Here is a 19,588-nt window from a genome sequence, read left to right on the forward strand (position 1 = left end):
CAGTGCATCCTGGCAGACACGCCATTCTGGCAGGCTGGTGGGAACCTACTTCGCTTCGCGCCACGGATAAACTCAGCAGCTTGTAGGGGAAAAGCTATGACAAAAGATTTTTATTGTTATAATTAATGATCCATTTTATTTAATTTACTGTACATTCACTTCATATATATATAAAATTTCCCATCATTGTGCAGTTCCCTCTTGCTAAAACCCATCCAGTGAGTCACTCTTAAAAGCACCAGGCCACGTCAGCAGCTCCACTTGCCTTTGAGCCCTGGCGCCAAAGTGCCCAAGCGAAGGTGGCACATCCGTCCATATATGCCTCATCCTGCAGTTTCTTAGGGAAGGTGCTTACCGCCCCCCCTTAAGGCTGTGCTCTGGTCTCCAGAGCGGTCCCCCTCCTTGATTCTGTTCATCTCATCAAAATATCCTAACGAAGCTCTTACCCAGCCAGCTGTAGCCTCACACCACCCACTACGGTCCCCCATGTGTGCTTCTGCCACTTGCGGTGCTCTCTTCGCCCCAGCTGGGCCTGTGCAGCGTGCCCCAGGTGGAAGGAGCCAACCAACACTAGAGCAGCCCTGTCCAGAGATTGAAGCAAGCTGTGTTTATGACCGATTCCAGGTGGTGGTACGTGGACACCAGCTGCGGCAAGGGGCTCTCGCTGTTCTGGGGCTGGACTGGGAATGGTTCTCGAAACACCACGGTCAGGCTCTGCAGAGAAAGACAGCTGGGTTAACTAATGGCACTAGCAAGGTATCTAGCCATCTGCCCATAGTTAAGCAACAAAGCTCCCCGATAGCCTTTCCTTAGGCCAAAGACTCCTCTTGGGAAGGCTGTTCAGATAGGATAACTTCAGGACATTTGAGTTAGCAGAGCTAGACGTTCAAAGCCAAAACAGCAGCCCCAGGGCTCAGAAGTTTTATGTCATCAGTACTGAGTAACCCCGAAGCCCCACTCCTTGCCCCCGCCCCCCTTGAACTGCTGAGCTGTGAAGAAGAAAGGGTCTTACCGTTTTTCCTGAATGGGAATCAAGGAATACGAGCACAAAACAGTCTGTGAATTTCTGGTTCAGCACGACCTGCAGAGTTGGGGGCAAGAGCGCTGCATCAAGAAAGAATCATCCGCCACATTAAAGGAAGCAAGGCAATAATTGCATTGTTCCCACTGGGAGGGTCAGAACCTTTTTCTGGGGGGTAGGGCAGATGGGTAGGAAAAAACCAGTGGGCAAGGGGAACAGAAGTCCATAAAGCCTCTTGATCCCACCCACCCACCTCCAAATCCTGGACTGAAACAGCCTTCCAGTAACTAGAGGGCAGCTTCTAGTAAGGAAAGAAACCTGAAGGACTGCATTTCAGAATTTCTTTCCATTGTCGAGCCAAGGGGAGCTGGAACTGATGCGTGAGAATGCCAAACCTGACCAAGCAAAATGATCAAAGTTCACTCTTGATTTAACTGACGGGGAAACGGGTTAGCAGGGAGAGGCCCACAGCTGGAGAAAATGATGCTGGAAGGGACTTACCAGGTACTGAGTGCCAGCATCTGCGTTCTGGAAATGGCGGCAGCTCTGGGGGAAACGGCTCAGCAGCACCTTGATAAGACTCTGGTACCAGGAGACTGTCATGGTGAGGAAGCAACTCTGCCACAAAGAGAGAGAGAAATGAACGTAAGCCACCGGATGTCCACTGAGAGAATAGATTGCTAGATTAGATGGGCTCTGGTCTGGTCCAGCAGGGCTCTCGCGTTCTTTAGCGTCTCATAGCTTGGACCATGCTGGGGTCCCTCGAGTGTTTTCTGCCCGCCACAGTATGTCACAAGTGTGCGTACACCCATACAACACGCACCCCCACTGACACAACCAGCTCAACTCACCAGCTGAGGATCAATGTCAGCAATTGATTTCCTGTGCACGGCGTCCAGCAGCTCCTCCAACTCGCCGAGGGAGAGCTTGCCCAGCTTGAGCTTGTCGGAGGCCAGCGGCTCGAGCAGGAAGAGCCTCTTCCAGAGGTTGTCTCGGCGGCAGTGGCACTTGGCAAGCTGCACCATGCTGCTGAGCTGCTTCTGGGCAGCAGCCACCTCGGAGGCAAGAAGTGGGAAGAGCGGGGATGTGTAGAAGAGCCCGGGGCCCACCTTGACCTGGGGACCTCCTGCATAGAACTCCCCACTGTCCTCCACCTCCTCCCAGGGCTCTGGCACTTCCTTCCGCTGCCAGCCTCCCTCTGCCGTCTCCCAGGCGGCACGTCCCAGAACTGGCTCCAGCGTGTCCCGTTGCAGGCGTGGCAGCTTTTTGAAACGGCGCATGTCGGCCGTTAGTCGTGGAAACAGCTCCCGTTGGCTTGTCATGATCACGTAGAAGTGCAACCTGGGAGGAAGGGAACAGTTGCCATTGCAGCTCATTGCCTGTCTCGCTCACCAACAGCCCCACAGTGTGGCCTCTTGCGGATAGACAGTAATTGTACTGCTCTCCACATGTCCATTAAGTACCTGGTCAACCCGTGGCCTAGACTGGTTCCCTGCAGCCCAAACTTAAGGCCCTTAAGGTCCACAAATGACAACATTTTGGAGGTCCCAGGTCGCAAGGTGGTTAGATTGGTCTCAACTAGGGCCAGGGCCTATTCAGTACTGGCCCTGACTTGGTGGAACGCTCTGTCACAAGAGACTAGGGCCCTGCGGGACTTGACATCTTTCTGCAGGGCCTGCAAGACAGAACTGTTCCACCTGGCCTTGGTTTGGACTCAGTCTGACCCTTATGTTTCCCTCCCCTTATGGTCTTGATTTATTGGCTACTTTTAAAATGAGGCTGCATTTTAAATTGCATTTTAACCTGTGTTTTAAATTGGTTACCCGCCCCCTATTATGTTTTTACTGTGATTTTATTGGTGTTAGCTGTCCTGAGCCCGGCTCTGGCTGGGGAGGGCAGGGTATAAATAAAAATTTATTATTATTATTATTATTATTATTAATCACCCAGCTGCCAATAAGCTGCTCAATTCTTCTTTTTTAGCACACTGCATGTCTGAACAGTCAAGGCTGTTCGACCTTGTAATTGCTCAGACAAGTGGCTTTCCCCCTGACTTGCAATTTCCCAGTTCATCTCTTACCTTAGCATATGTCGCTCTGACTCACTTTGCTCCTCAAAGGGAGCAGCATTGTGGAACACAAGCATGGAGACATCGAAGTCGTCGTGGTGACGCAACCCCTCCGAATCCTTGTAGGAGCCAGAGCTGTAAGGGAAGAGTGCAAGGGGTTCTCTACATGGTCAAGAAAGCAGCTGCAGTCCTTTTGGGCCACAGTGTGGACTGCATTGCAGCGGGTAGTTCAACTGAACCAAAAATAGACCCTATTGCTTCCTACAAGTGAGGGGGGTGGGGGTGTAGAACAGCAGTGTTACACCCGTGACTTGACTCACCACTGTAGAATGATGTGAGTGAGAGTTGGACATACGTGTCAGCTTTTGGGTTCATAGCCCCATTGCCATGTAGTACAGTTTAGGCAAAAATAAAATCAAAGCAATTTAGGAGAGAAAAATCAGTGGCTAGGAATAGGGCCATTCTGTGTCAAGTTTCTCAGTCCAGGAATATATGCCCCAGAACAGACATCTGCACCTTATACTACCATCCAAGCAGCATAACAAACTTTGTATTTGTGTCTTGTTTATTTTATTATAATCATGACTGTTTTGCAAACAGATATTGGTAACTGCAGCAGCCAGGTAATGCAGAAAGCTAGTGTTTGAAGCCTCCCCAGTGCTAGAAAAGGTTTGTACACACAAGTATTTTGTGAAAAATGCCCCACATTTGACATTTCCTCCATCTCTGAATGCTCAAGTCTTTTAATGGACTGCTTTGTCTAGTTTCAGAGCAACTGGCATAAAACACCAGCATGTCACAGCTAAGCTGGTAAGAAGGTTGTTCTATCCTGAAAAGCAAATCTAGGAAATCCATGGGCATCCCGTATCAAGGACTAGGCAGCTGGGAAAAGTTGTGGGACCTTGTCCCACCTGTGTGAGATCAAAAAGCTAATGCCACCTGGAAGAGAATGTTTGGTGTTTCAATCAAGAACCTAATATGCAGGTAGGCAAAAGCTAGGCTTACTTGTGCCATACCTGGAGCCAGTGTGGCTGTGTTGTATTCCAAAAGAAGTTGACAAAATTGGATTTCTTTTGAAGAGGATAAAGCACCCTGTGGGAATGGGATTCTGGTGGCAGCTGTTAAAAAATGTGGCACCAAAGAGACAAGAGTCGGTTCAATCCAAGGAAGGAAAACAATAGTCGGTAATCTGAATGCCAAGTTGCTCACATGAGGTTTCTCAAAAAGAATCAGAAATTCTATGTTAGCAAAACACAAACACGGTCTCTAGAGGCAAACGTTTTATCCGTATCCTCTCCTCAACTGTCAGCAGCAGTAAAAATTGGTTGGCGGGATTGTCCTTGGTTGCTTTTGACTGATTGAGAATCAATGCGAGACTCCGCAATAAGCAAAATTTAGGTAAGTGACTAGGAATAATAATAATGACTAGAGTAAAAAAAAAAATTTAAAAGTAAAAAATTTAGAGAGGTAAACAGCATCGGAGAAGTGTGGTCTGCATTTCCAGGCCACCATGCATCTGAAAAAAATAGACTCTAGCCTACAAAAGCTTATTCTATAATAAAGGATGTTAGTTGTGGAGGACTAAAGAGTTGAGTACAAAATGAAATGCCTTCTTGTAGCACCTGAAATTAAAAACTTCCTTTGTAAATCAAATACTGACAGTACCTTATTGGACTTCTGCAAATAAAAATCTCTTTCCCCCTAAATCACATAAAACAAATAATTCATTTGCAATCATTCAAAATGCATTTTTGCCAGTCCTGGACCTAGTGGGTTAAGTCCTAGGTAACACAATATAAAGCCTTAGGCAGAACCTGAATTATTTAATCTTTGTGCAGTGCCTAGCTATGTTAGGTGCATCCTCATAATCATCATCATCATCATTGCAGAAAGACATAAAAGGTGAGATACCTGGCGGCCTTTTGAATGACGAAGGTGGAAGAAGATGCATGGCACATGAAGTTTAGGGAGTGGGGCTCACAGACAAGTGTCGTAAGTGGCACTGAGACAAGAGATTATCAGAGCAGCATGGAAATCACTTGCCTGTTCCAGATGGAGACTAGGGCATACTCATTTTGCTCAGGGCTGGGAGTGCCCTTCTTGCCCTCAGCGCTAGTTCCTGGTTTGGCCATGCGCAGTGGTTTCATATGATAGGTGTTGGCGTGGTCAGTTATATAGTTGTACAGCTGGTGTGCTGTAATGGAGCTGGTCGGCAAGGTCAGCGCACCTGTAGGAGAAGCGGAAGGATTACCATATGTTTGCTTACGGCCGTAGGATTGCTTGGTTCTGGGAGTCTGTGTGGGGGACAGAGGTCTATCTGCTCCACAAGACAAACCTGAAATGAGTCCTTCTGGATGCTGTCGTCAGAGATAGTGCAACCATCTTCCAGATGTTTGCCAGCAAACATTAGCCTCAGCTGGTCAAGGGAAATGCCTGCTTTGTTCCTTTAAATCACCGTTAGTTGTTGGCTACTTATGTCAGCACGCTGTTTTGGGTTTATTTTCCTTTTTGCTGATCTTCTAAAATGATCTTCTAAAATGTTTCCCTTCAACTTCTTGTTTGAGTGCCACTTGCTTTACAGTGTTTTATTAAAATAGCTCTTTAAGCCCACACAGTCGGCTTCTCCCTGGTTCTTAGCTACTGGGTTCCAGAGTTCAAAAGGCCCTTCTGTTGTTAAAAACAGGAAGGGTTTTATAGGTCCTTTAAATTTTTGGCATACTCCTGTGCTCATGTAACCAGGTACTTTAGCGATGTGGAGCCAAGTGTGCTAAAGGAGGGCCAGCAACACTAGAGTTTTTATTCTACTAGAGTAAAACCTCCTTCCCACTTGTCTATGTCAGATTGGAAAGCTCATTGCTGTTAGGACCTGACTGGTTTACAGCTTATAAGCAAAGCAAGAGGTCCCAAGACAGAGATGAAGATGATGACAGGACCTTTGTGACTTCTCGGAATCATAGGCGCCGACCCCATGGGGCCTGAGGGGGCCCGAGCCCCCTCAAAAATTTTATTGGGGGGGCTCCGCCCCCCCAATAATTAAGAAAATTATCGCGCGCCTTGGCTCCCGCGGCCGGCGAGGGGAGCCCGGGCCGCGCGCGGCTGCTGCTGCCGCCTCTCCTGGGGGCGCCGCCTCCCCGGGCGGGAACGCTGCGGTTGCGCGAGGGAGGAGGGCGGCCCCCGGGGGCTGGGAGAGCCGGGCTGCCGTGGCCGAGAGGGCTGCTCTGCCGGGCGCCGCTGACATAATTTAAGCAAATTATCGCGCGCCTTGGCTCCCGCGGCCGGCGAGGGGAGCCCGGGCCGCGCGCGGCTGCTGCTGCTGCCGCCGCCGTTTGTGGTCATGGCGGAGCTGCCGCCTAGGGAGGAGGGGAGAGGGGGCTGGCGGGGGGGGCAGGCGGTGAAGGGGGCTTGGCTGCGCTCTCTCTCTCTCTCGCTCTCTCTCGGGCTCTCTCTCTCTCTCTCTCTCTCTGGCTCTCTCATAGGCGCCGACTCCATGGGGCTAGGCGCAGCACGCTCTCCCCTATTCGCTCACGAGGAGGCGGCGCCACTTTATTTGCATATTCATGAGCTTATTTATTATTCATGAGCTTTCCCGGGCCCCCCCAATATTTTTTATAAGTCCGCGTCCCTGCTCGGAATACAGCCATCTACTGGGGCCACAGAACAGGTGCAGTTGGCTGTGCGGAGCTATAGCTGTCTAAAGTCTCCTCAAACGCCCCCAGAAGTTCTCACCTTGAAATATGTGATTGCGTCCAAACTTGGGGATGTCAGGGTGCTGGGCAATGAAGTCTTCCAGAAAGCTGGTGAGGTGATAGCCTTGCCGGAGCGCCATATGGGATCCAAGTAGGTACTGGTGCACGATGCGCAGGTGGAAATCATAACTGAACGAGTGCACATGCATGAGATCACGCACCTTGTCGCACTCCTCCGTGAAGAGCATAGAAAGCTAAGGCGAACAGAGAGAGAAATCAGACCTGAAGCCAGTTGCCTAAGGAAGATGCAGTACTATTGTATGGTGCTGTATAGAGGGGGGTTCAGAAAAGTACAGAGAAAAGGAAGTAGTGAGGGAAGTAGCCTGATGTTATCCAACCTAGGCAGCTAGGTCATACCTTACAGAAAACACCAGAGTGCCCCTGTCGCTAGCCACTGAACCCCGGGTGCCCTTTTACCTATGCTAGCCCTTTTGCCCTTTCACTTCAACCTGCAGGAGAGCTAGCTGGATGAGGACCATGCCTGGCTACTAAATTGTCTACTGTGCCAATCTCAGATGCAGGTAAAATGGGCACAGTAATACAGCAGTGGCTCATGGGGACTCCTCCATGTGGGTCCTCCATTTGCTTCTGCTGAAGAAGGTCCTTTCAAAGGGATCCACCAAAGATTCCATCGGTAACACAGGGGTGATCTCCCCTGCCCGGATGAGAAACATCAAAGCAGCAGTGTCTCTGTGATCAGTTTAAATTGCCTCAGCAACCTTTTTCTTTAAAAAAAAGGAAACAAAAAACTTTCTACTCTTAACACTCCTAAAGGGCAAAAAAAAGTAGAGAAAGGATAGAAATAGGCAAACTAAAAAGTCTGGCAGAACTCTGCCAAGGTCCTTTACCTCTTGGAGTTAGGGAGGTCTGGAACTGCAAGGAGGTTCTCTACCAGAGAGGATAGCAGTGGCAAGTCTGATTTGCACAGCCTTCCCTATTGCAGTGAGCAGGAGAATCAACCCTCCCCCGCTATAGGAAAATTGGGGTGCGGCAGCATGTAGTAGGACTGGCTCCTGTAGTTCCTGTCTCAAGAGGACCATGCAGGGCCATGTGTGAGGTGCTACCACCCCTGAAGTTCTACTCAACATATGTGGAAGAAGAGGAACTTTGTGGCTGTGGGAGGTGGAGGCAAAGGCCATACGCCAATTTCCACAGAAGAGTGGAAAATAAAACGCCCATCTGCGCCATTAGACTTGGAGGTTTCCAAGTACAGAATCATGCGTCTGAGATACAATTAGGATAAATTTAAGCCATCACAGTGGATCTTGCCATCAAATAAACAAGTTGTGTGGCCCTTCTTTAAAGAACATATTTAAGGCTTATACGGGTAAAGGTAAAGGACCCTTGGACGGTTAAGTCCAGTCAAAGGCGACTTTGGGCTCTGGTGCTCATCTCGCTTTCAGGCCAAGGGAGCCCATGTTTGTCCACAGACAGCTTTCCAGGTCATGTGGCCAGCGTGACTAAAGCGCTTCTGGCTGAACAGGACACCGTGACAAGTGCCAGAGTGCATGGAAACACTGTTTACCTTCCCGCCGCAGCGGTACCTATTTATCTACTTGCACTGGTATGCTTTCGAACTGCTAGGTTGGCAGGAGCTGGGACAGAGCAACGGGAGCTCACCCCTTTGTGCACACCCAGGGTGCTCTCTGGGTGAGTGAGGATTCAATGCAACTTAGGAGGTGCTGGCTTGGTTTAATTCAGGAGGAAAACATATAAATGGGAGCAGATGCCTAAGTAGGCACAGGAAGAAAAATTTGGAAAGATCTGCTTTTTAAAAAGCTGTTTAAGAAGTCTGCGCAAGTGACGTTCCCATAATTACAAATAAGGCATGTGCATTTTACACAGTTCCAATCCGATTCCCAATTGCAAGCATTTTTATTTACATTTCGTTCTAATATTTCTGTCTGATTTGTCAGAATTCCAGCGTCTCTTTTTTATATAAAAAAAGAGAAGCAGACGCTCATTTCCAAAGACTGGAAGAATGAGTTTGTAAAGACTACGCCAGCATCTCCTAAATGCTTAGACCAAAAAGTGCCCAGTGCTAAAGTGACTTAAATATGCTTCAAAAAGTTCACCATTTCCCCTCTCCCACGTGTCAGTATCCTACGAGCCCCATTCTTCCTCCTCCTCTAACAGTGCAGTTAAGACAGAAGAGGGCAACCTGACATGTTTCTCTAAGCAGTTAACTTCTGCTGATGGGCTGGCCTGGTGTATGAAAATTAGGTAATCAAGTAATCCAACGTTCACATAATTTGTTGAGTCTTCTGTGAAGCTGTAGCAAATTTAAGCTGTTTAAGTTGTGGAATTCTGTTTCACAGTTGACTAAAAGCAGATTTAAAAACAGCAGCTTCTATGTGGAAGCCACTGAAAAAAGCATTTCCCCACACTGGTACAGTCAAACCTTGGCTCCCAAACGCCTCTGGTTTTTGAATGTTTTTCAGAAGCCGAACGTCTGACGCGGCTTCCGCTTGAGTGCAGGAAGCTCCTGCAACCAATTAGAAGCCGTGCCTCAGTTGCCAAACATTTGGGAAGCTGAACGGGCTTCCGGAACGGATTACATTCAACAACCAAGGTTTGATTACTTGGACTACTGCAATGTGCTCTATGTGGAGCTACCTTTGAAGGTGACCCGCAAACTGCAATTAATCCAGAATGCGGCAGCTAGACTGGTGACTGGGAGTGGCCACTGGGACCACATAACACCGGTCCTGAGAGATCTGCATTGGCTCCCAGTACATTTCCAAGCACAATTCAAAGTGTTGGTGCTGACCTTTAAAGCCCTAAATGGCCTCGGTCCTGTATACCTGAAGGGATGTCTCCACCCCCATTGTTCACTGAGATCCAGCGCCAAGGGCCTTCTGGTGGTTCCCTCATTGCGAGAAGTGAGGTTACAGGGAACCAGACAGAGGGCCTTCTCGGTAGTGGCACCCACCCTGTGGAACACCCTCCCTTCAGATGTGAAGGAAATAAGCAGCTATCCTATCTTTAAAAGACATTTGAAGGCAGTCCTGCTTAGGGAAGATTTTAATATTTAATGCTGTATTGTTTTTAACACTCGACTGGGAGCCGCCCAGAGTGGCTGGGGAAATTCAGCCAGATGGGCGGGGTATAAATAATAAATTATTATTATTATTATTATTATTATTATTATTATTATTATTATTATTATTATTATTAACTGTACCTCATGCAGCAGATATCCTTAGCCTCTGTGCTGGCATCTACACTTACAGCATCTACATGCCAGACTTCCACAGCTCAGGTAGTGGCTGCATGTGTCAAGATCTCTTTAAATGTTACAGTACACAGTTGCTGCTAACATTAGTGCAGGCAGTTCATATACTATAATCTGCTCAGGCTAGATTACAGAGCTGCTCAGGCAACTCGCTGCTGCTTGCAGAATGTGTCCGGTGTCACTGGAATTCAGGGTGTCAGTGGGTGTCTCCAAACCCCAGACAGAGCGAGGAGATGGCAAGTTATTTTCTGCATTTGAAGGAAGGAATGGAACTCTGTAGGACAAGCTTTCTTCCCCCAACCTCTCACAGTGCCCAGTGCTATGGTCTGACACCCCATAATGAATTAAGAGACCCAGCTAAACCAGGAATAGGCATGACCAAACACAAAACAAACCCAGACAAAATGGGAGCGTATCCTCTCATATTCTGGCGTCAGCTCCACCTAGTGAGATAACAGAGGCTGTTTGTAGCTACGAACCTGAGAAGGGTTGTTGAGCAGCGTGCAGGCAGGAACCAAGATGCTCTCCATTTCAGAAACCAAAGCTATGCCTGCTGCAGAAGTACTGCTCAAAAGGTTGCCAGCCCTACCTTCTGGGAAGGGTACAGGCTGGCACTTCTAATCCTCACATATATTCAAGAGTAGGGGAAGCCTCTCTTGCCTGGGTCAGGCATGTCTAGATCTTCAGGAGAAGGCATGCCTTCTGTTATTCAGAGATCCTGGGGGCAACGCCCAAGTCCTGAAGGAAGCTTAAAGCTCAGTGCAGCGCAAAAGAATAGTGGCAATCAATGTTTCTCTCTGCTGAGGCACAGCATAAGCAAGCAAACACAATGGGGAAGATTACCAAGCCACAGCCAAGGGAAAATGTGGCCTTATTGAGTCCTCAAGCTCAACTCCTACACCCCCTTCTCAAGGGATTCCATGCATGTGTATTTCAATATCTTCTATATCCATCCAGTTCTGACCTCCAGGGCAAGAGAGTGAACATAGCAATATTACCTGTGAGTTGACAGTCTGCCCCATGGGGATTCGTGAGCACTCCAGTGCGTACTGCTTCACACAGAAATAGCAGCCCTAAGGAGAACGGCACCGGATGAGATATTGGCTTTCATCTGCCCCTAACAACTACACACCGGCATCTACAATGTTAACTACTGCTTTAAAAACTGTTTAGAGGTGGAATTCCTGCTTTCATTCAGGACAGGCTGTCTCAAGCTGTATCCCTCCCCCAATGCCCATTGAGTGTGCGTGTGTCAGTTGAGTGGTTAGCCATACCTTTAACTTAGACCCACCTCACCCAACTGGCGTGATGGCTGCTTCCCCTTAAACAAACTGGTCTGGCCTGTTGTGCTTAGCACGGAAGGAAAACCTGTTTCCACTCACCTGGAAAGCTAGCTCCATGAGCACGATGCCCCCAGGCAGAGCTCTCTGCAAGTGGTACGTGGTGACAGGAGGGCTGGCGCTCTGGAAAAGAAGCATTTGCGCTGGAACAAGCTCTGGGACCCTTTGTTGATGCCTAGGGAACATGCTCCACCCTTCTCTCCAATGGCCAAGCCCCCTCTCCCTGCCAGAAGGTCCCCCCAACTCAAAAAGCCAGGCTGCTCACCTTTGGGCTCCCCTCCGCCTTTGGCCTGGTGTATGAGAAAGAGGCCCGGCCCTCAATGCCCATTGCTGCCAGAGCTCGGATCCTGCTGGTGCTACTGAAGAGCAGAAGAGAGACAGGGAGGGGGGAGATTAAGGATCTACAAGGGTGTGCTGGCAACACATCTTGATGCAAGGGGGGTTAGAAACAGACTGGGATCCGCGAGCGAACACCCCATCTCATTTCTTCTACGACACACTTCCCATGGAGCTCCTGCTGATTCCCCCTCTCTCTAAGCAAGCATGTCCATGGCTGCCATAAACTTGCTGCTGCCCAAAGCAGCATTGCCATCATTCTTAACCTGATGTCTTACCCACCCCTCACCGTAAGGCAGGGGTTGGCAACCTAAGGGCCCATGGGCCACAAGCGGCCCATTGGGGTTTTTTACCCAGCTCATGGACCCCCACTGCCCGCTCAGGGGCCCCTGCCGCCCACTCGGTCAGCTCCCGTGTGCAGCGCTTAAACCGGCGCGGAGCAGAGCAGGGACCGCCTTCCGCGATGCTGCCTGCCTTCCCATTGGCTGCAGAAAGCTCCTGCAGCCAATAGGAAGCTGCACATACCTCCTCCGCACCGGAAATAGCATTTGCACATGCATCCGGCCCACCGTGGCGTCTGCGGGACTGTGAACCGGCCCAAGCCACAAAAGCTTTGCCAACCCCTGCCGTAAGGTGTTCGAGTGAGTTGTAGCCATCTGAAGGTACAATATCAAAAACTGTTTCGGACGAATTACAGTCGCCACAATAGGGTGGATCCATATATTTACTACTACCCCTTGTGCCCTTCTGACGATCCCCACTGACCTGCGGGTGGGGGACGGCGGGCGCACCTGCACCACAATGAAGCCCATGCTCTGCAGGTACTGGATGTACTGCTGCAGGAAAGTGTGGCACAGCTCCAGCAGCCAGGCCTCATCCTTGGTCCGACACGGCAGCCCCTCTGCGGAGTCACAGCTGTGGCTGCGGTCCCTACCGGATGCCGTGGAGTCATTTGAGCGGTGTCGCTTCTGAATGGCAAAGGAGTAAGGGGAGAATTGGCATTTTTCCTCTGAGTAGGCAAGAGAAAAAGTGCCTTAGAGGAAGGGTGGCTAGCTGCCTGTTCAGGAGGTGGAGTGGCCTTCCAAGCACATTATTCTGTCCTATCCCCAAGACCCCACTGAATTTTGCAGTGAGGCAAAAGTCCTCCCCCCTCTCCCAAATCCAGTCATCAGATCAATAATTTAATGGGCAGGGAGGGCCTATACCCCACTTCTCAGGTGATGTGCATTTGCATGTGCAGCCACACACACCTTTGTGGTCTCAGGAGGGTTGGGCAAAGGATGCATGTAGCTCAGGTGGGAAAAAAAAAGATTAGCCACTCCTGCCTTAGAGTGATATTTGCGCTTTCGGTTTTCATCCAATGCCTTTAAAAAGGAGCTGTGGAAGGGGGAGATTATTGGTTTACTTCTGTTCTTATTTTTATTATGGATTTTGTGTTTTTCAATATTGTGGTTTCATGTTGTGAACTGCCCTGAGGTCTGCGAGTACAGGGCGGTATACAAATTTAATAATAAAAAAATCAAACCCACCCCAGAAATCAGCTTTGATAAAACTTGGGGATACATACAGAGCAGGGTCCTGCCCCACTCCTAGCCCCCAAAGGCTAGGAGACTCTCAACTCTGTCACCTAGGTTCTGCCAACCTCCTTCTAACCCATGGAAAAGGCCTCTTGTAAGTGTCTCCTCGGCTGCCTCTTCCCGGTATAGCCAGGGAGAAAAGGAATATGGGAGGAAGGAAAGACAGCATTATGAAGGACTCTCTCCCCTCTCCCCACCCCCCACTTCACCTTCCCCTCCGGCTTGTTCTGCTGGTCAGCCTGAATCTGTTGCCGGAAGGTGGGATCGAAGAGCAACGGCGTGGCACAATAATGGACCAGGCGGGAGGACTGCTTCAGCGTTTCCAGATCTGCAAGCTGCACAGACACAGACACAGGAGGTTAACTATGACAGGTCTCCAGGCCCATTCCATATGGCTCTTACTATGGCCCCAAAGTGCCAACCCTGGCCACGTAAAAACTTTGGGAGACTAAAAAGTGGAGCTGGTAGAGTTACACAGTGATCATGAGCTCAGTTCCCAAGGGTTTTGCTCCTGCCCATAGAAAACATAGGCAAGCATGGCATTGGCAGCTTGACAAGACAGCTCCGATCTTGTGGTATTTAGATGACGTGCCCATTTCTTCATTTCTGAAAGCACTGGGGGGTGGGGTGGGGGGCTGTCAATGACTAAGAGCCATGATGGCTCTGCTCTTCCTTCACAGCTGGAGGCAGCGATGCTTCCGAATACTGGTTGCTAGAAGCCACAGGAGGGGAGAAGGCTCTTGTGCTCTAATCCTGCTTGCAGACATGCCCTAAGCCTAATGTTTCCTTTGAAGTTCCATATGAAGCGATGCATTAACTTATTAAAACAAAGACCCACCTCATCCCCATTAAGAAAGGCTGCTAAGAGAAGCACGCACAGCCCAGTTTCATTTCTCTATCCTTGTGAGATTCGACACTGACATGCTCATGTCATCTTATTATGCAAGATGACATCTCTTACCTACCTCAGTCTAGATTGCAACATCCCATGAGCATGTTAAGGATAGCATCTGAGGCACCTTACGTCAGCTTCTCAATTTACACTATAAAACATCTGCTTACATGGTACATAGGTACATATTCTCATCTGTCGGCAACAATGAAAGACCAGAGGGATCATAGAGGGGAACGGCCTTCATGTCATTCCACCTGACCTTCCCTGAACATAGCCAAGAACGAAGTAGCGCAGTGCACAAACAGACCTTCTCAGTGCAGGTACAATTTCCACTGGAAGCAGTGGCGTTTGTGCACTCCTGCTATGTCCCTCCACAACACGCAACCCCACCTAACATCCCATAACCTCGGATCAGCTGCTGAAGGTGGGAGGAGGAATTGTGCAGATGGCTTCCATGTGCGAAGCATTAACAGTGTCTTGGGTTCTGCTTTTTTAAAAGGCAGGTGTTGAAGCACAATACTTTCTAGGTCCTGTAGCCTCATATGATGTTGCCTTTTCCTGGGGAAGAACACCCCATCCCATTCCACCTTCTCTCTCACTGTTTCCCAAGAACAAGCCCCACCCCAATATTTGGGAAGCAGCGTCAAGGCCCTGGCACCTAAGTGCTGCCCACATCCCAGCCTCTTTCCCACCCCCGTGAAAAACCACAACTCACAGTGATGGGCATGTTGGACTGTGCAGACCGCTGTTGCCACGTCACAAAGAGATTCTCAATTTTCATCTGTTTCTCCAGCTCTGTGGAACAGGAGCAAAGGCTGAGGAGAGCAGGACCAGAGCCCCAGGGCCCTTCCTCAAACAAGACCTCATTTTCTGGCAAGCTTTCCCTGCAGACAACTCAAGCCACCTCACTGTTTCACATCAGCTCACATATGCACAGCAGACAGAGAGAATGGCTCTACTCTAAGCCATTCCTTTCCACCCTGTTCGCTCTTACAGCTTGTCACTGCCTTGCTTTTGGCTGCCCTGGTAAACCCCTCATGGGCAAAAACTTGTGCAAAGGTCCTAAGAGCTGTAACAGCCCTTTAGGATACAGCTGCAAGGAGTGCAGTCCTTTGTCCCTGTCCCACTTACCTTTCCGCTCCATGCTCTTGATCTCCAGAAACTGAGCTCCGTGCTGGGCCACACGGTCGAGCGTGGCCATCTCTGGGCTATGAAGGGTAGGCTGGTTGACCGAGACGTCTCGGAGGGCCTCGTCGAAGGGCACCATATCCGGAGGGAAGTGCAGAGGCTGCAGGATGCGGACAGAGCTGCCGAGGCGACCGGGCTCCCTGCCTGCGGGGACGCTAGGGCTCCGGATCAGGAGATCCACATCCAGTGTTGAGTTCAGGAAGGGATTTTGCTCCTGGACAGAGATAATCAATGAGAGCCAGTCGTGGACAGAGCGCCCTGCACATAGGAATGCACAAAGCAGGGCGTACCTGTTTGCTGTCCTCATGCCATGGGGTGTCCATGTAGCAGTAGTGATGGAAGAGCCCAAGCTTCTGGCTGATCAGGCAGTGCACCACATGGGCGCGGGCATTCTGCCACTGCAGCAAGCGGGTGAGGGAGCTGCTCAGGGCACTGCCCTGGTCCACTGACCAGTTGTAGGTATGCAGCACCAGCTGGAGGGGGAAAGGAAAGCGATGCAAGACCAGACTCAGGCTGCTGATCAAGACTGGGATGGCTCCCAAGTTCTTCTTCTATTATTATTATTATTATTATTATTATTATTATTATTATTATTATTATTATTATTATTATTATTATCACTTTTCAAGTTTTTACATTTGACTGATTTTACAATCATTTTGACATTTCAAAACTTGATTTCCTTCCCCCTCTTTCTGCGGTTCCTTAAATTTATTTTTAATATCCTCTGCCTATCCAAATTAACTGAATTTGCTCATTTATTAATATACTTTAAATATATATGCTTACGAAACTGCAGGTTATTACAATAATCCTGCCAATGTTCTTATCTGTTTCCAATTTATCTGTAAATATTCAATAAACCATTTCCATTCTCTTATATAAAGTATGTTATCTTGAATTTTTATTCTTCCAGTAAGTTTTGCCATTTCTGCATATTCCATAAGTATTTGTACTTATTCTTCCTTTGCTGGGACTTCTGCTTCTTTCTATTTTTGGGACGACTCCCAAGTTCTAACTGAGCCCAGAGGTTTTGCAGTGGCTGCATCACTAACTCAGCCAATACCCACCTTTTTGTCAATGATCTCCATGAAAAGGAATCTTTGCCGGGGGGCTACATCACAACTTTTCTCTGCAGACCCAAGCTCGGTGGCCTCAAAACGCTGCAATCCCTTGGTGGCTGAATGAGACAAGACACCACCACAAAGCTGAGTTCAGTTTGCAAGATTCCTGCCTATACGCAGAGATATTTAAAAAACCCGCTGCCCCTTTCTGGCTCCCCACTCTCAACTCACCTTGCTCTGTGCTGCAGTGCCACTGGTGGAAGCTGCGTCCAAGCAGGGCGAAGTGTCGAATGACAGCTGGCCGAGTGCTGGCGCTTGGTGTCAGGGAATGTGGTACAAAGGACACCCCTTGGGGACCACTGCAGCAGGGGACAAGCAGCTAAGTCAAGGCACAAGAACACCCGTCCTATAGACCCAGTCCCCTCTCCCACACGTAATAGTCCCACCCTGCTAAGGAAGCACCCCTAGGCCATTTCCAGTGGCTGCCTCTCAGCTGATCTACCAAGCTACTCTTCAAGGGAGCACAGCCTCAGCACCTACCTGACTTTTTCAAACACTTTGACAGTGGTGTCATTTGCCAAAGTAGTGACTAGGTTCACTACCTCAAGCATGATGGAGGGGAGCAGGAAACGGGACACACTTTCCGTGGCACATTGCTGCACTGAGGGACACCCTGCAGAGGGAAATACAAAGTGGGTCACTGGTTTTGCTGCACCAAAGCATTATTTAAAAAAAAGAAAGATTGGGCCATTTTGTGGCACCATCAGCCTGGTGGTTGCTGTCCTGAGTCAAAATATCCGACAAGGGGGAATGGAGCCAAACCAATCAGCACTCACTGCACCTGCATTCATTCCTGCATCTATTGGAAAGAGAGACCTGTACCCCGAGCTTGCACGAACCTTTCCATGTTCTAGGTCAAAGAGCCCCAAATTCCGTGCTCGGAATAGTATAAGCAGCGAGACAGGGAAGCATGTGGTCAAAAAGAAAGGCGCATATACTAAACAGGGTACACAAGCCAAAGCCACACTTATTTGCTTTTAATCTGGTTTCTGAGCCTTAACCAATTAACCTCATGTTTGCAAGCTTTTCTCCCCAAACAGAGAGCTTAGACATAGGTCGATACCTAATGCTAGTCGTCCTCAGAATAGATCCATTTAATCAATGGACTTAAGTTACTTAGTGTACCACCATTCGGTCTAATGGGTCTAACTCCCCCACGTATGTCTTAGTTGGGTATTGCCCATGGGGCTCTGCTTCCTTTCTAAGAAGCTCGGGATCTCATATTCTTCATGAACACAAATTGAAGGTAGAATCTCTCCATGCTGAGTGAAGGTAGGACTAGCTGAGGCACTGAAGGATTAGGGCACAGACTAAGTACATACCCAGGCGGTTCATGAATGCCATCCAGGACTGGCAGGTCTGGCTGAAAATTGGGTGCAGGACTCCGACATCCCCCTCCTCTAGCTGGCAGGCCCGGCGCCTGGGAAGAGGAGATCCATTGCCAAGGTTAAAATCAAAGGGAAAGAACAAGGACCCTGGGCAGTATAAAGCCAGGCCCCTGAAGTGTGTGAAAGGTAACAGTGCCCAGAAGCCAGCAGCCACAATCCTGCACAATCCGTACTTGGCAGCACCAACGCTGTCCTCGCAGTATGCAGGGAAGGCCAGCCTTGGGGGTGTGGGAAGGAGTTTTCCTGTGCGTGCAGAAGCACACACAATCCAGTTCATAGATTAAAGGCTGGGTTTTGGACTGAGGCATTTCCCCCTCCCCACAAGGTCCCTCTGGATTAAGAGGGTGGGGAAAGACTGCCAGGACGCTTGCCTCTGGGCCTGCCCCTGCTCGGAAGCTGCCCCAACACGTTCGTGGCTCGAGGGCTGTTTCACACTCTCTGTCTTGTGGCGGCGGCGGGTTCGGCTCTCTTCAGGCCGCTCCAGCACTATGTCATCCGTGGTCTTGGGGCTCCCTTGCTCTACCGCCTCTGGTTTGCTCTGGGGGAAAAACAAAACAAGGTCATGAAGAGACAGAGAAAGAAATGCATGGGCCTATTTCCCATTTCTCTGGCACAGATGGTTTCAGGCCAGCAAGGATCTGTATTGCACAAGCTTTTTTAAAATATATATAGCACTTTATTTATACAATAACCCCCCTGAGGTTTGACTGTGGGTCAAAGTGGCCCTCAGCCCCAAGGCGGCTAGGCATCCTTATCCTAATACGTTAATTGCAGTGGGTGGAGACTGTGGCTATCATCTGTAACATGTTTACTAGGAAGTAAGTCACAACAAACACAGTGAAATTTGCTTAAACAGGCACAGGGTTGCACTGTGAGACCAGAAGGCTTGCCTGAAGCTCCTTCATGGACCTCATGGCAGAGCAGCTCATATTCTTAGCTACTATGCCAGAGCAAAGCCATATATGATCCAACAAGCTAGGAAAATAAAGGAAAACGCTTGTCTGGCATGACAAAAAACAGAGTTATTGCCAAACATCTGACAGATCACAATCTATGGCTGGTGAACTGTGTTTCACTTGGGGGTTGTAAGTCACTGCAGGTTGGCAGTTTGCTGTAACAGTTCTTGAATCCAGAGCTCTTGGTTCTGGGCTCTCTCTTTCTCACCACCCCCAGAGCATACATATCCCACCGCCATCTTCCCTGGACAGAGTCCTTACCCGCATGTCCCAGAAGCTTCGTCTCCCCAACTTGTTGGTGGGTGTGACCGGCTCACCAGCAGCTGCAGTGGGCACAGTGAAATGCGGGGCAGGAGGACACGCTCCTCGGCGTCTGCCAGGCGGCGTCAACCCTTTTGTTTCTGACATCGTCCGGCGCAGGCTTCCAACACTCCCTGGAAACTCTGGCTCAGCAGATGGATCGACACACAGTGGGTTGGGCAGCACACGGAACTCCATGAGGGCGTCGCAGAGGGCATGGCGCAGAGCACTGCGCAGCCTTTCAGAGAGCTGCAGCAGGCTGATGTTGCCCTTCTCCCAAATGTCCAGGCGCACCAGAGGACAGAGCGCTTTGGAGGAAAAGCCAGCGTCAAGAGGATGTACCTTGGAAAAGGCAAGGGCAATGCTGGTCTCTTACCAGCCAGGCTCCCTAGGCTTCTAGGCAAGCCGACTCAA

The 19,588-nt window shown here is 49.5% G+C and overlaps 1 protein-coding gene across 7 annotated transcripts in view; it reads right to left on the minus strand.

Annotated features, from left to right (window-relative positions):
* Positions 1-107: 107 nt before the first annotated feature.
* The window catches only part of SZT2 (SZT2 subunit of KICSTOR complex), a 76,641-nt gene continuing 57,160 nt past the window's right edge, over positions 108-19,588 (minus strand). For 5 of the 7 annotated variants that reach the window (XM_077928815.1, XM_028733761.2, XM_077928813.1 and 2 more), the window contains 21 exons: positions 19,136-19,482; positions 18,290-18,456; positions 17,853-17,950; positions 17,011-17,143; positions 16,702-16,829; positions 16,477-16,586; positions 15,697-15,879; positions 15,350-15,620; positions 14,934-15,013; positions 13,533-13,658; positions 12,512-12,714; positions 11,676-11,769; positions 11,453-11,533; positions 11,069-11,143; positions 6,816-7,029; positions 5,133-5,316; positions 3,102-3,224; positions 1,873-2,362; positions 1,523-1,639; positions 1,013-1,081; positions 108-714 (listed from right to left, as the gene is read on the minus strand). In XM_077928815.1, the coding sequence (XP_077784941.1) occupies positions 571-714; positions 1,013-1,081; positions 1,523-1,639; positions 1,873-2,362; positions 3,102-3,224; positions 5,133-5,316; positions 6,816-7,029; positions 11,069-11,143; positions 11,453-11,533; positions 11,676-11,769; positions 12,512-12,714; positions 13,533-13,658; positions 14,934-15,013; positions 15,350-15,620; positions 15,697-15,879; positions 16,477-16,586; positions 16,702-16,829; positions 17,011-17,143; positions 17,853-17,950; positions 18,290-18,456; positions 19,136-19,482 (3,437 nt within the window). In that variant the 3' untranslated portion in view covers positions 108-570. The remainder of the gene's footprint in view (positions 715-1,012; positions 1,082-1,522; positions 1,640-1,872; positions 2,363-3,101; positions 3,225-5,132; positions 5,317-6,815; positions 7,030-11,068; positions 11,144-11,452; positions 11,534-11,675; positions 11,770-12,511; positions 12,715-13,532; positions 13,659-14,933; positions 15,014-15,349; positions 15,621-15,696; positions 15,880-16,476; positions 16,587-16,701; positions 16,830-17,010; positions 17,144-17,852; positions 17,951-18,289; positions 18,457-19,135; positions 19,483-19,588) is intronic. The other 2 variants (XM_077928816.1, XM_077928814.1) reach the window with 1 other exon arrangement.

This window comes from Podarcis muralis, chromosome 5 (assembly GCF_964188315.1).
Source record: "Podarcis muralis chromosome 5, rPodMur119.hap1.1, whole genome shotgun sequence".
Lineage (NCBI taxonomy): Eukaryota > Metazoa > Chordata > Lepidosauria > Squamata > Lacertidae > Podarcis > Podarcis muralis.